At 37.1% G+C, this 15,494-nt stretch overlaps 1 protein-coding gene across 1 annotated transcript in view; it reads left to right on the forward strand.

Moving 5' to 3' along the window:
- Positions 1–10,435, forward strand: part of LOC136828870 (DBH-like monooxygenase protein 1) — a 651,836-nt gene extending 641,401 nt beyond the window's left edge. Inside the window, exon 5 of the mRNA XM_067087149.1 lies at positions 9,483–10,435. Coding sequence (XP_066943250.1) covers positions 9,483–9,692 — 210 coding nt within the window. The 3' untranslated portion in view covers positions 9,693–10,435. The remainder of the gene's footprint in view (positions 1–9,482) is intronic.
- The last annotated feature ends 5,059 nt before the right edge of the window (positions 10,436–15,494 follow it).

A 15,494-nucleotide genomic window follows, 5' to 3' on the forward strand; every position in this document is an offset into this window, starting at 1 on the left:
GAGAGAGAATCTAATGTAGCATATGTCACACTGTGGCCCGAATTGAGTGGGAGTCAAAATTTTATTTTCTCGAATGTGACATGTTAGTCGAGCATTTACCATTTTCTCTAGTAATCTGCTTAAGCAACTTGTTCAAAAAATTGGTCTGTAATTATTTACTGAACATTACTGGGATCCTTTCCAGCGCTGGGACCTGACAGGTCATTCAGTGATGAAACGGAAATCGACAGTAAAAAGGTTGGCAGGGTGTATCTGGAGGAAAACCATTGCAGTTGCACTAAGAATCAATTTTTAGGAGAGGGCTGAGGAAAGTAAGGTGGAAGAAAGAGAATATGGACGGAGGTACAGTAAAAGGGGGTTGCTCCTTGGGGCCGAAGGGACGCTGCAAGAACCAGAACCTTAAGTAATGCCTACAATGCACCGCATGATGTGCACTGACGGCGCTACCCTTCTACGGAGCTTGATCAAGTATTGCGGGGAGTTAAAATCATAATATATTTATTATTTAACAAATTCATCGACTGACTGACTGAATGATTGAGTCAGGTATGACGAGTTATTAAGCCACAATATATTTATTGTACAGTGACTGACTGAATGATTGATTTAGGTATTTTGCGTCACAGTAGCAGTGGTCATCAACACTGGATGTGTGTTCCTGTATATAAAAAAAAATCGGATAAAAATATATCAATTCCGGAAGTTGCCGTGCCAAGGGACAAATGTTAATTGCACGGATTTCCATGTGCTTGGATGTATCAAGTCATAATGTGACATTTTTATAAGGATAATGTTTCTCATTTGGATAATTCAAATGAGGATTTCCGATCTTCTACATTTGCAGAGTCAATCATTTTTAACATAACTCTTCTGAAGAGAATAGTTTGTCTACATATACATACATAGTAAATAAAAGCATTTACAGAGGAGCACTTCCACGGTAAAAAAATATACATACCGATTTGTTATACCTTGTCTCCAGTTCAAAAAATCATAATAAACACCAACATTTTTTTTTTCTAATTTTGGTGGTACAGACACAAAGTCCTGGCAGACGCATCTCTTAGGAATATAGGCAGTAATGTCAAAAGAAAGGTGCACCACAAAAAACATCAATGTCTGATAACATCACAATTTCAAAAACTTACGGAATCACCAGGAAATATAATCAAAAAATCCGATCTGAGAAAATTCTAAGCAGAGAAAAATAAAAGCATTTACAAGCACAGAAATGCAAAATGAAAAAATAAACTTCAAGTGGCAATCACGGCATAAATGCAGCATCACCTTCCCTATATTTGTCGTCACTTATCAAATACCGTTCAGGAAATAAACACTAACGGAGCAAAGTATTGATGCCGAGCAAAGAAAATTTTTTTTAACTGTCTCCTGAACCCAAACTGTACTAAAAGCGCCATCCCTCAAGGCATCTGATAGCGCGACATCATATTATTATGGCGGGCGATGATATTATTTCAAGAAACAAGTCGCATATATTCTCCCGCCCAACGCTCCCACGCCCGGCATTCAACTCTTGAGTGATGTTGGGCGCCCAAGTTTAAATTACCTTCATAAAGAGGTCAAAAGGCCCTTTGACAGATGTTCATACTCCATCCTGAGCCAGTTTTTCCTCGTCCAATCTTCCTCCTTTTATCACGTGATAATTTTCTATCAGTTCTTTGTGTATGATTCTTCTTCAGTGATGAGTTCATTGCAGTTTTCCTAATCAAACATATTAAGAGCTTTCATTTTACTCATGCATTTCAGCTTAGTCTCCACAGTTAAAAGCAGAAGAATGAACTGAACGGTGGGTTTATTAAGATTCGACATGACCCTTCCTCCTTTCAGATTTAGTAGCTCTTCTGAACATTACAAAGTGATGCATAAAAGCTTTATTTCTTCCTTCTGCCTCTGAAGTTTTAATTTTAGGAAATTACGTGAAAAAGTGGCATTTTCCCCAGGACAAAGTTTGCTAGCAAAATTACCCCAAGATAAAATTTAAAAGCAAATTTTTCATTCAAATTATTTCAGCGTATTCGTGTGTTCCTCTGCACAGCCAGCGACTATAATTTAACTTGTTACAAAATCTAACATTCAGCTGCACATATCTAACGTGTCAATGATTCGAACAGCTTCCTTATGGAGAGGTTATCAATTCGCATTTACGAGCAACTTTTAAAAGTGAAAATAAGTTTTATCTGAACCGTCCTTGATAATACTAAATACAAAAAATAACAAATGAAATCAAATTACCTGCAGAACTTTCGCGGTTAAAGCACTACTCATGCAAAGAACACGGTATGCATACACTTCAAAACAATTATTTCTAAATAAGTGGACGAGAAAATTAATATTTTATAATACTCCAAATTCCTTCCGTGTTTTATACGTAACAATTTTTAAAGGAGAGCATTTCCTAATGCAACGAGTACAGGAAAATTTTGTATCCTTTGCAGCGAGTGTGAGTTTACTTTTATGTGTACAGAAATCCGTGATAGAATCTGCTAACAATAAGTTACTCCTTGGGGATTTAAACTGCCGATCACTGCATTACAGCCAATGCTTTATCCACTCATTTACAAATATGCAACGGCGGGCTCACTGGTTCCAAGGCAGATATAAATGCTTCTGAAAGAGGCGAGGTTTTACATAACTTTCGGCGTTTCCTAAAAAAAGATAAAGCTATCTACATCTGAATTCGGCGTTGAAAACGTTGCATCAGAGGAGGAAATCATGTGGATAAGATAATAATCACCATACATTATCTAGTAAGTCAACCAACTGTCGGAATTGTATAGTTCGATTTACATAATAAACAAAATTTAGCCAAGTATCACCAAGATCAGACTCATTGTCCAAAGTAGAGAATATGAAAAAATGTGTGGTATCGATGGTTGAGAATTGGAAATGGAGGTGAATTATCATAAGGTTACCCTTCCTCGGCAAGATTCTTTAAATGTATTTGTGGGAATAATCTTTAAGAGGTATATATGTACTTGGCGTGGAAGAGTTGATCTCTCTAATGGCAACAACATGTGCCGTAAGAAGTTACTTAGATTAACATTGTCAAAGGACAAACTTCATGATCTTAAAGCTATTTTAGCTGAACGTGTGATTTATTTTAGGTAAACACGTAACTGGAAGGTCTCTTATTTGCGCTAAAGCTGACCAAGAAGTTTGCTGGTAGAATGTATAGACGTGTTTTTTTTTTAAATCTGCAAGTTCGAATGATTATGAATTACATTTAGATATGCAATATGTGTGTGTGTGTAATTTTCCCAGTCCTGATAGCATACTATGATTGTTCTTATTTCATACAGCATACAGGCACGTGTAGTGTTTTTGCAATGTTTTAATTTGAGTGCATCAGTCTGGACTGATGTTTGTCAGTATTTTCATTACGATGTTACTGCAATGCTGAATATGCAAATTAACAATAACAATAGCTTTATTGCATTTTTCTTTGTATCTTTATAGACTGCCTGGTGTATTATCAATAAAATCATGACAGTCCTAACAGTAAAAAAAAAATCTTATAATAGTAACAGATTTTTCTATGCTATAACCATTATTCAATTTGACTAACGTGTATCAAAGTTCTGTTGTTCTGTGAGGGTCCTCGTAAAGGTTGAGCTAGGCCCCTTCTCAAAGACCTCGCTCGATGATTTTGTTCTTCAGTGAGATTTGAAAACAGAGGCAAGGTAAAGATAAGAATGATGGAAAGCTAAGAGGGAAAGGGCCGAATTGAACGGACGAAAATTAAGAAAAAATAACGTTAATTGGGACCCAGGAGAACACCGCAAAAAACCTATTACTTTCCGTCTGCAAGGCTCTTCTAAGAACGCCTGGTTAATTTCTTGTGAGTTCAACTTGCATGGCTAGATCTAAATTGTCAATTCGACATATTTCTATTTGCATAAAGGATAACTTCTCATAATTTCATTCTAGTAAACTAGTAAAAAATGTGCCGAAATTTCTTCGGCGCAATCCAGTTTTCTGTACAGCCGCTACAGCGTATAATCAAGGCCACCGAAAATAGATCTATTTTTCGGTGGTCTCGGTATAATGCTGTATGAGCCGCAGCCTATGAAACTTAACCACGGCCCGGTGGTGGCCTATCCTGTACTGTTGCCAGAAGCACGATTATGCTAACTTTAACCTTAAATAAGATAAAAACTACTGAGGCTAGAGGGCTGCAATTTGGTAAGTTTGATGATTGGAGGGTGGATGCTCAACGTACCAATCTGCAGCCCTATAGCCTCAATAGTTTTTAAGATCTGAGGGCGGACAGAAAAAGTGCGGACAGAAAAAAGCGCGGACAGAATAAAGTGTGGACTGACAGACAAAGCCGGCACAATATATTTACAGAAAACTAAAAGCTGGATTTAAGATTTTCTTAAACTAATTTACGCAATGATTACATACATGATATCGATGGATATCTCGCTGTTACTTCAAATTCAAACTTTTCTGAAGCCCTTTTTTTACTACATTACTCGCTAATATTTACTTAGATCAAGAATTTGACTGCAAGCTGTTTTCCACAAATAAATCCTTCCTCCCCCTCCACCCGACACCCACCTCTAAATTTTGAGATCCCTAATCAGAATTCTTCTTGATCCCTCTCTATGTTCGTGCCCAAGATCACAATCAGTAGATTACCATCTGTCCTGGCCAGGATTCGAGTCTGTATGGGGTACTTCTGGCCAATCAGCGCTTAAGACAGTGAAAAAAAAGGGACTTGGAGTGACTGAACAGCAGGATAAAGAGAGCCATAAAATAAAGGAAATGAAATACAAGGATCCAAAGGTGGAACTGGGAGAAAACCTCACAGTCCCACCGGGAAGTGAGAGTTAAAGGTGCTGGACAGCAAAACTGAAGAAAGGAAGCGGGAGCAGAAGTCAAGTAAAGCCAAGAAGTGGGTGCATTTACGGGTCAACGGGACGCTGCAAAACACCTTTCCGTAATGCCTACAGTGCACCTTGTGAGATCTACTACCGGCACTACACCTGCACGGGGATACGTATGTTAAGTCACTTGTGTTTTCTAATTTTAACAGAACGGAGCTGGAAAGATATGACGTGAGGAACACTGTCAACAATAAGGAAAACTGTTTACAAGGAACGGTGTAATTCTTGTAATCCAACACACGTACAAAGTATTGGTTAACGACCGAGTGATTCTCAAAACATGGCTTAAAGAATTATGAAAGTTGCCAAGTCTGCTACTCTTCAATTGGCAATAAAAGTGGCATTCTTTCATATGTTTTCTTATAACAAAAGCAAAGAGATTTTCTAAAGAGATTTTCTTCACATGGCGGCAAAACCAATATACTCCACATGACTTCACTGCACTCCAAGCCTTCTCAAACAAGCTGGCATATACGGAGGAGTTGAAGGCCTTATGAATATTCCCTTCTTACATAAGAAAAATAAAAAGAAAAGAAAGCCCATTGAAAAGAGAAGACGTCTTTTTTAAACTTCAAGCTTAACTCTGAACGCTGTATCGCTCGAGCAACCTCAAAAGAAAATGAAATAAGGACTTTTCGTCTGACCTCTTTTGCACCCCGATCAAAAAGTACGAAGTTCCATCGCCTCCGGGGACGAAATGCTAAACCTACGCCTCGTATTGAACTCTTTATGTATTTCTTTCAGACTTTGTATCTCTATTCTCTGAATGGTCTTTTAAGAAAGAAGGTAAAATACGGTTTCATTCATTCAAAAGTTAAACACACACCCATGTAAGTCTGCTTATCTACAGATACTGCAGTTTATATATACACCCCTCTTTGAATAAAGCCATATAGAAAGTTTTTAACAGCTGCTATCCATGGGATAACAGATACCAGTTTAAAAAAAACAAAAAACCTCACCCCCTTTATCCTCTGTTCTTTACGAATCTCACAAAATTCAAAGTTTTTAAGAGCTGCTATCCATGGGGTAACAGATACCAGTTTAAAAAAAACAAAAAACCTCACCCCCTTTATCCTCTGTTCTTTACGAATCTCACAAAAGTCATATGGCGGCAACAGAAATATTTTTATTACACAACTTTATCGTTTAATGAAGAAACCCTCGGATGTGTTGGCTTCCTCTATCGCAACCATTAAGAAACAGTTTTTAGGAGACAAATATTTCTGAGACGATATAAGCATGACGCTAGTCTCATAAAAAAAAATAAATATTCATGCACGACTTCAGCTGTAAAGCCTCCTTTACAGCTGAACTGCCTCTGCAAAGAACGGCATAAAATTAATGGACCTCCTTGCTGCCAGACACGTCTATTCTGACAGACTACTCTCTAATGGATTGCAACATAAACATGATCAGTTATCGATTTTTTTCAATCAATCTGACTTGGCGGCATGTAAGGGAACAAGTAGCTTCTGTTCATTTCATTTCAACAATTAAGTAGATCCACTTTTAACATTCAGCCGCAGAACTTTACGAGTTTTTCCGAGCTTTTCCCACCACCTAGCAAATGGTTACAGGATATAAACTCAAAGACTGGACACGAAAATAGTGCCACACGTCGAATACTACGACAAGAAAAGAAACCGGCACCCTTTAGGCTGAATATTAATATACATGAAAGCTCCCGGTCCAAAACACTTCAAATACATCTCCCTGACGACATCTGTGTTTACGTAAAAGCATTAGGCATGAGCTGACGCAACGAAAATGAAGGGAGTGTTTCCATAATCTGACAAAAACTTACAATTTCCATCGCTGGTCATTACAGCAAGCTTTGAAAATAAATTACGTAAAGCTTCAGCCCTCATCACGAACTCGTCCCTAAAATCTGGCAGTTAGAGAAACCACTAAGTCAATGTCGAGTCAAGTTATCTCAATAAGAATTCATCTGCGCGAAATTTGCATCAACATACTATTGTGAATACTTATATAATAATACATGAGAGGACTCAGAGACTTCTTAAATATGTGATCGTTAGCTTAGAACTGCAAGAATGTGAGGCTTCCCCTTTTTAATATAATGGCACTCCTGAAATTACGTGATCCACCTCTCGGTAGTCACCTCTATTAAGTTGGCGTTAAGCCTACTGTAAGTAAGTATACCTTAGTTTTACCAGACCACTGAGCTGATTAACAGCTCTCCTAGGGCTGGCCCGAAGGATTAGACTTGTTTTTACGTGGCTAAGAACCAATTGGTTACTTAGCAACGGGACCTACAGCTTATTGTGGAATCCGAACAACATTATAGCGAGAAATGAATTTCTATCACCAGAAATAAATTCCTCTAACTCTTCATCAGCCGGCCGCGGGAATTGAACTCCGGCCCATCGAGTGACAGTCTGAAGCTCAACCGACTCGGAGCCTACTGTAAATACTTTGAAGTGTTAACAGAAAAGAGGAAAAGTAATGAGAAAGAGGAAAAGCAATAAGAAACAAGCAAAAAATCCGTCGAAGTTTCTTCGTCGCAACTGAATTTTCTGTACATCGTATAATCAAGGCCACCGAAAATAGATCTCTCTTTCGGTGGTCTCGGTGTAATGCTGTATGAGCCGCGGCCCATGAAACTTTAACTACGGGCCGGTGGTGGCTTGTCCTATATCGTAGCCAGATGCACGATTATGACTAACTTTGACCTTAAATAAAATAAAAACTACTGAGGCTAGAGGGCTGCAATTTGGTATGCTTGATGATTGGAGGGTGAATGATCAACATACCAATTTGCAGCCCTCTAGCCTCAGTAGTTTTTTAAGATCTGAGGGCGGACAGAAAAAGTGTGGCAGGACAGACAAAGCCGGCATAATAATTTTCTTTTACAGAAAACTAAAACCTAAATCAAGACACTTCAACATATTCAGAGGTATTCTATGCACCAGAAGGGAAACCTTGAATTGTGCGATATGACAATAACCTCTTTCTTACACTAGTGAACGCTCCCTACAAATCAGATGACCTTTCTGTTTCTCTGTGTGTCATTCCTCTAGAACTCTATTTCAATCGTTTCCTTTCGTATCCGTTAGGAAAACCTCGCAAAAACGCACTTTTTGCCGGTCTACACACAATTATTTGGTCTAAGCGAGGGAACATTTAAAGCACCTAAGCTCTTCGGTTAAATTTCCCTACACAAGAGAACACCTGAACAGTGGTTCAAGCTCATCTTTTACAATATTTCAGTGTTTCCACAACTTGAAAGCTCTTCACTCTTCGCCCTACAAATCATTTAAACTAACTATCCCCGGATATCACTCCAGGGCCCACCAAATACGAGAACTGAAGTATCTCGGTGCATTTCCATTTACTGCTAGGTTTGGATGGAGAGTCATTTCTGACATATCTTCCTCAGTGAAGTTTCAAACTGTTTTTATAGACTCGTCAGTGTACATGAATTCATAGGCTTCACATCTATACAGAATATTTGGCTTGCAGCCTCTTTGGGCAGTAAATACTGACTCATTTTGGCACTCCACCTCTCAACTTCCAACTTTCTTTCCTCAATTTTCTCATCTCATTGGTGGATGTCAGGTTTGGGAGGCTGAAGGCTTCCAGCATTACACCCCAACAGCTGTGGTCACCCTGTTTCCACGATGAAGCAGATTTATGACTTTCAATTTTTAAATTATGCTTTCATAGCACAGTCTCTCATTTACTATCTTCAAGTGCTAATGCAGATGTGGTGACTAAAACTTACTTCCAATAACCTCCAGTACTTCTTCCAGTATTCAAGGCTGAAGTTAGAAGGGACAAACATAACTACTTTATGCAGCTATATTTATCTATTCCCGAGCTGACACCTTTTTCAGCCATTAACCCATGGAACTACATTCAAATATATGGGCTGCCAAAAATATCCTGCAGCATCAAATACCCCATACCTTGAGAACAGCTTGCCCACACAGGCTTAGATCCTAAAATCAGACAACCTATTCAGCTTGAATCAGAATTAATCAATTTTCACCATAAAAAAACAAAATTGCATTCCTTGCTTTTGCTTTTGGCTAAATAAAGGAAATCACCTGCATTGCTTTTGAATAAAATTAAATCTACTGTGGAACACTTCTGTCATTTTTTGGACCAAACATTTTTACATAAATAAAAACAAATATTTCTAATCTTTACGATCTTGGAATTGAAGAATTTTAAAGTACAAAGTGAACGGAGGAAATTAGCAAGGATATATTGTACACACACACACACACACACATACACACATATATATATATATATATATATATATATATATATATATATATATATATATATATATATATATATATATATAAACCAGTGAGTTAATAAATACTTAGTTTTAATGTGTATGTAAAATTACTGTTTGTATGGGCGGCTATTGAAGCATGACGAATTTAGGTTACGCTAGGATAATATTAAAATCATTATAATCCATTTGTCTTGATTTCCATTCTAGATTCATTCACTAAACTGCCGCACACATTTTGACCCAACTTTCTCAGCTATTTTGACCCTGCAAGTAAACTCTGACCCTTCTATTTTCAGGACTTCCCCACGTGGATATTGTGGGCGTGGCACCCACACGACCCAGGAGAGGGTCAGCTCCCGGAGTACCACAAGAAGAACCGCGGTGCCATCCAACTGTGCCTGCTGAGAACGGACTGCTGGCCACAGCCCCCTCTCTCATGCTCCAACACTCTCAACGCCGCCATTTTGCTGACTCTACTATTTGCATTGTTGCCACGTCTCTTATGAGCGAGCGACGATACCCAAAATCCCGTTGCCATATCTAGTCTTTGCTGTAAGAATAGGTAGTTCATACAGAAAAAAAAAAAAAACAAAAATGATCACTTTGTGGAGTTAGTTTTGCATAAAAATGAGAAATGAAAGAAAGGGAGATGATCTTAATCAAATGAATCTAGTTTTTTTAACGAAGGAATGATCCAAATCAATAAACAGGCCTTATTGCATTCCCCCCCTGAAGATGGGAGGATGCCAAAGCCTTCTCGCAACGCCGCTGCTCTCTGCTCTTCACTGCATTCCCAAGAGAATCACAAATTCCCACACAATTCCTCGAGAAAAAGAAAATTTCCGGAAACACCTGGGTATTCCATTATGGGTATTTCGTTTCCTAAAAACGGAAGTGACATGTAGTGACGCCATTTTCTTACATTTTATACAAACTTTTTCCAACGTCTAAGAGCAATTATCATGATTATCACTCATGTTGCAGATTAGAGAGTTCGATCATTAGCCTGTCGGTACTTTTCGCTTCCCCGAGCCAACCTAACCGCGAGGGATCACTGGGTCCCGCTTTGTCATCGATATCGTCGCTAGCACATTCTCTGGGAGTCTTTTCACCGGAGAAAACAGTCAGTAGCTGCTATCTTCTGTTCCTGGGTGAAAATATCAAGGGCACTGGAAATAACGTCAAATACCTCACGACATCCTCTCCCGCATGGATCTAAAATAAGGGTACTTGAATGTACAGAAAGTGGTTGCATCAGTATGTGTATGCATGTATATATATATATATATATATATATATATATATATATATATATATATATATATATATATATATATATATATATATATACATATATATATAAAATTATATATATACATATACATACATGTATATATATTTATATATACATATAAGTATGTATATGTATATATATATATATATATACATACACGCACACACTATATGCATACAGTATTTCGGGTAACTAATATATACGAGATTTACTTTCCAAGTTCTGCTTTTCGTTACCACGTCAATTTCCTTCCGGGCTTCACGCGTCGCTTGCTTGGCGACCAACGAGAGGCCCTTCCTTCCAATCGTAGCCACAATCATCCTGACCATTGTTAAGTCGATTAGGGTAAACGAAATCAGATGAAATAATGTAAAACTGACTAAAAAAAAAAAAAACTCTGTCTCTCTCATTTGGGTCAGAAGATAATTCGTCCCCCGTGATAGCTGGTCTGTAAGTGTGGTCGAGAATAGGGCATCAGCAAGAGCGCATGCCATTACTGAGAACGCGACATTACCGGTGCGCAAGCGCGTACGATTGCAGTCGATGAATGGCGTGAATCATCACACGATGCTCATCTTTCAATCACCAGGACACCTTGGAGTCACGTGACTTACGGACGCGGAGCACTTCTTTTCACACCGAGAGGGAGAAACAATCAAAAGACGTCCTCCTGAACAGAGGACGTCATCACAGAGAGAGAGAGAGAGAGAGAGAGAGAGAGAGAGAGAGAGAGAGAGAGAGAGTAGCCAAGGCAAGGTCAAACCGAGATAAGTAATACCCCTAAGAGCCCTTTGTATCACCGGTAGCTTCTCATCTTCATTGCACACGTGTATATCTATTATCTATTGGACATACTTGAACGCGAGCCTCGTCGTAGCAAACACTGATGGCACTATTTTTGTACATTAGGAAGAAGAGTGACGTGGGCGCAGCGACCCACGTTGCTTCCCCCCACATGTGGTAACTAAGGAAGATGCGGTAGATTAAGACTAAAACTCGTAAATAACTCAATGAATAAATCAATAGAAATTAAAGTGTTATTTTTAAAAGAAATGGTCCAGGTAGATTGCAAATTGTAAAAAAAGGAATTATTAATATTTAAAAGTTACGTAGACTGCATTGTTAAAATATGAAACATTATGTACAATTGGCATAGTTTCGCTTTTCGTTCAGAGCACAAATATGTTTCGAGTAAGTGTTGAAAGCTTCTGTGTATTACACTGCTTCCGTTAATCCACCACCAACCCCAGTGAAGTGTGTCACTCATGTAAATAGACTTATTGTGTGATATATAATATATATATATATATATTCATTCATTCCATAGATCAAGATGGACAAGATGTAAATAACGCGTCTATAAGCTTCACATTTCAGTATCTCTTTTCTTTCCTCGACCTCGACCGTATGTTTCAACAAACATATTTTGTTCCTTGGTATATCTAAATATATATATAAAACTTTAGGGTTCTCGAGGAATACCAATACAATGGCAGGGGTAGCCGCGAAATACCCACACTCCCACCCTCTAACGTCTCACTTCGAAGACCCAGTCATCAACCTTCCTTGAGGACCATTCTTGGCCTCTATAAAAAAAAAAAAAAAGAAAGACCTACAGTGAGAGACAGTCGACTCGTCAAGTAAAATCTCCGCAGAGGACTTGAATATATCAATGAACTTTTAGCAGAGGATACTAAACTTCTTTTCTAATATGTACATAACTTAAAGATAAACACAGTTTAAAGTAGTTCACTGTCTTAGTCTAGCTTACATCAATGACCCATATCAGGGAACACAAAAAATTGTCTCAACTGTAGTTTTTGTACTGCAAACAATAATACGAAGCATTATGGGTAAACGCGTAAATATATTCCTGTGCTAAGCGTAGTATTTTGTTTCCACAAATTAGCAACTGAAGGGTATATACCATTTGCCAACTCTGATTCATGCGAAGGCTGTTTCCTAAATTAATCAAACGTGATATGACGGACGAAATCAAAGAAAATTGTTTTTCTGAGAAATATTTCGATTGATAACAACAGATGGACACGATCCTGAATTCTGGATGAAATAATGCGAATCCGTGCGTTTATTATAATATGCATATGCTTATTCAGTTGACATCTATATGCATTTTTCACAATCATACTATAAATGAAGGTTCATATCAATATGATGTGTGCATGTATGTTCCATTCTACGTACTCTACACACATTATATATATATATATATATATATATATATATATATATATATATATATATATATATATATATATATAGTGTATATATAGATATATATATTTATAAATAAATATATATATATATATATATATATATATATATATATATATATATATGTACAATATATATTATATATATATATGTACATGCATATATATATATATATATATATAATATATATATGTATATATATATACATATGTATGTATATGTATATATATATATATATATATATATATATATATATATATATATATATATATACATACACTATTCCGGTGAAAAAGAAATTACTGAATGATTTACTTTTACAACAGGTCTTCCGACATTAGCCGTCTTTCGAAAAGTTCTACCTCCGAAGATACCATTTTCAGTGGAAAAATGCTGCCCACTGTTCATTGCATATTACAGCCCAAATTCCATAAGGCAACAACGAGTACCTGATCTTGAACCCTCTTTTTCACATGTCAAAAGTAATTGCAAGAAACCTACCATATATATGTGACCGAATTAACAACTTTCATTTTGATTTAAAGCAGTATATTGATTATTAGGACCAATTTCTGGCAACCAGAACATTATTTTCGACAGCTATACACTTCACCGAAATTATGACGTAGTAATGGTATTGACTGCTATATTACCATTGCGAGCATGATCATTTTAATTCCAGTTAAAATTTGTATGTTTGTTTAATTTTAACACTGTACCACCCCTTCAGCCATTTTCTCACAAAAAAGCTAAATGAAATTGCAGTCTTTTCATACATGTTGAAAGTTAAGTGGGCGCTAAGGGAAAGAGGTGAAACCGAGAATCAAAAAAATTCATAATTTCATGGGGAAAATAACATGATCTGAAAGTCATTGTTCTGATTCGAGCCATCATGAAAATCTTGATCTTTCCTAGCTTTTTGGTAAATATCAAAAGGACTCAAATACTGAACGAGTTCAATCATTCCTGACCTTTCTTCAACCCACCTCTTCTCTTCACGAGAGAAGAGGCTATATATTTCCAAATTCATCGCCAAAAAGATCGCAAATGTAGTACATTATTTTAAGCAAAAGAATCAACATATTTACACAATAAAACTTATAAAATGGGAATCAGTCGACAACAAATAAAAAAGTCAATATATTTACAGAATACAACTTACAACACGGAAATCAGTCGACGACAAATAAAAATGTCAATATATTTACAGACTACAACTTACAACAGGGAAATCAGTCGACGACCAATAACAAAAAGTCAACATATTTACAGAATACAAATTACAGCAGGTGAATCAGTTGGCGACAAATAAAAAACAGTCACCATATTGACTTATAAAAGGGGAATCAGTCGACGACAACTAAAAAAAGCAGTCAACACATTTACAGAATACAACATACAACACGGAAATCAGTCGACGACAAATAAAAAAGTCGACATATTTACAGAATACAACTTACAACAGAGGAATCAGTTGACGACAAATAAAAAAAACCAGTCAACACATTTACAGAATACAACTCACAACAGAGGAATCAGTCGACAACAAATATTTACAGAGTAAACTTAAAACAGGGGAATCAGTCGACGACAAATAAAAAAAACAGTCAACATAATTACATAATGCAACTTAGGGCATGGGAATCAGTCGAAGACAAATAAAAAAAAGTCAACATAATTACAAAATACCACTTAAAACAGGAGAATCAGTCGAAGACAAATAAAGGTCAACATTTTTACAGAACACAACTTGGAACAGGGGAACCAGTCGACGACAAAAAAAAAAAAAAATCTCACAAAAAGGCAGCGCATATCCAAAGAGTACCAGCAACAGAAACCTCTACAACTATTCATGACTGACGATGAAGACCAATGAACTGACACTTACATCTCGATATTTAGTGCGTGGTTCAATATGCAAAACACTACGGAACTAATCTAGTTTATCTTAATGGCAATAAACCCATTTACACCCACCCTGCTACAAGAAATGCAAATGTCGATGTCTTGAAATGTTCAACTATCCAGACTAGATCATATACAATTATCTAAAAATAGTCTTCCATCTCCATCATATTTTCATTATATATCAATATAATTCTGAATGAAATTACCTGCCCTTTTTGGAAGACATGAGATCTGAAAGAAGTCCCCAATTTCCTACTGAGTATATTCAAGTCATTTTCACCTCTCACTGATTCATTGATTTAACGGTAAATTATCTGGTGTCATCAAATTATTTTCACAGAGCGCGCGCGCGCGCGCACACACACACACACACACACACACACACACACACACACTCTAAAATTACACTTCATACATGCTATAAAATGATACAAAAAAAAATTCAAAACTTATAAAACAATTTGAAATCATAAGAGCTCTTAAGCCTGCCATTATAAACCAATTATAACTATCAAGGAGCCCAGGTCCTTCTGCAACCTTAACAAAAGCCAAAGAAATTTAAACTCACTCCCCATCCCAACAACCAGAGAGGAAACATCTCGGGTCACTAGATTTGGGAAACTAAATTTGGGACTCTCGACCAGCCAGTGTCTTAGAGTCAACGGATTCATGGGTCAAACGCGTGAAAAGTCCTCAGAAAACATCGGGAAGTTCCATCTGGTTACTACCATTTGCCAAGGCCTCCTTTACTTTCAAAATAAAGGAGGCAATCTTTCTATATAGCATTTGATGCAATACTTTTTGCAAAGCTGTCTGCCTTTCCATTTGTCTATTACACCTTTGTGGTCTTATGCCCAGCAAACTGAACGTT

Source organism: Macrobrachium rosenbergii, chromosome 43, assembly GCF_040412425.1.
Source record: "Macrobrachium rosenbergii isolate ZJJX-2024 chromosome 43, ASM4041242v1, whole genome shotgun sequence".
NCBI classification, from domain to species: domain Eukaryota; kingdom Metazoa; phylum Arthropoda; class Malacostraca; order Decapoda; family Palaemonidae; genus Macrobrachium; species Macrobrachium rosenbergii.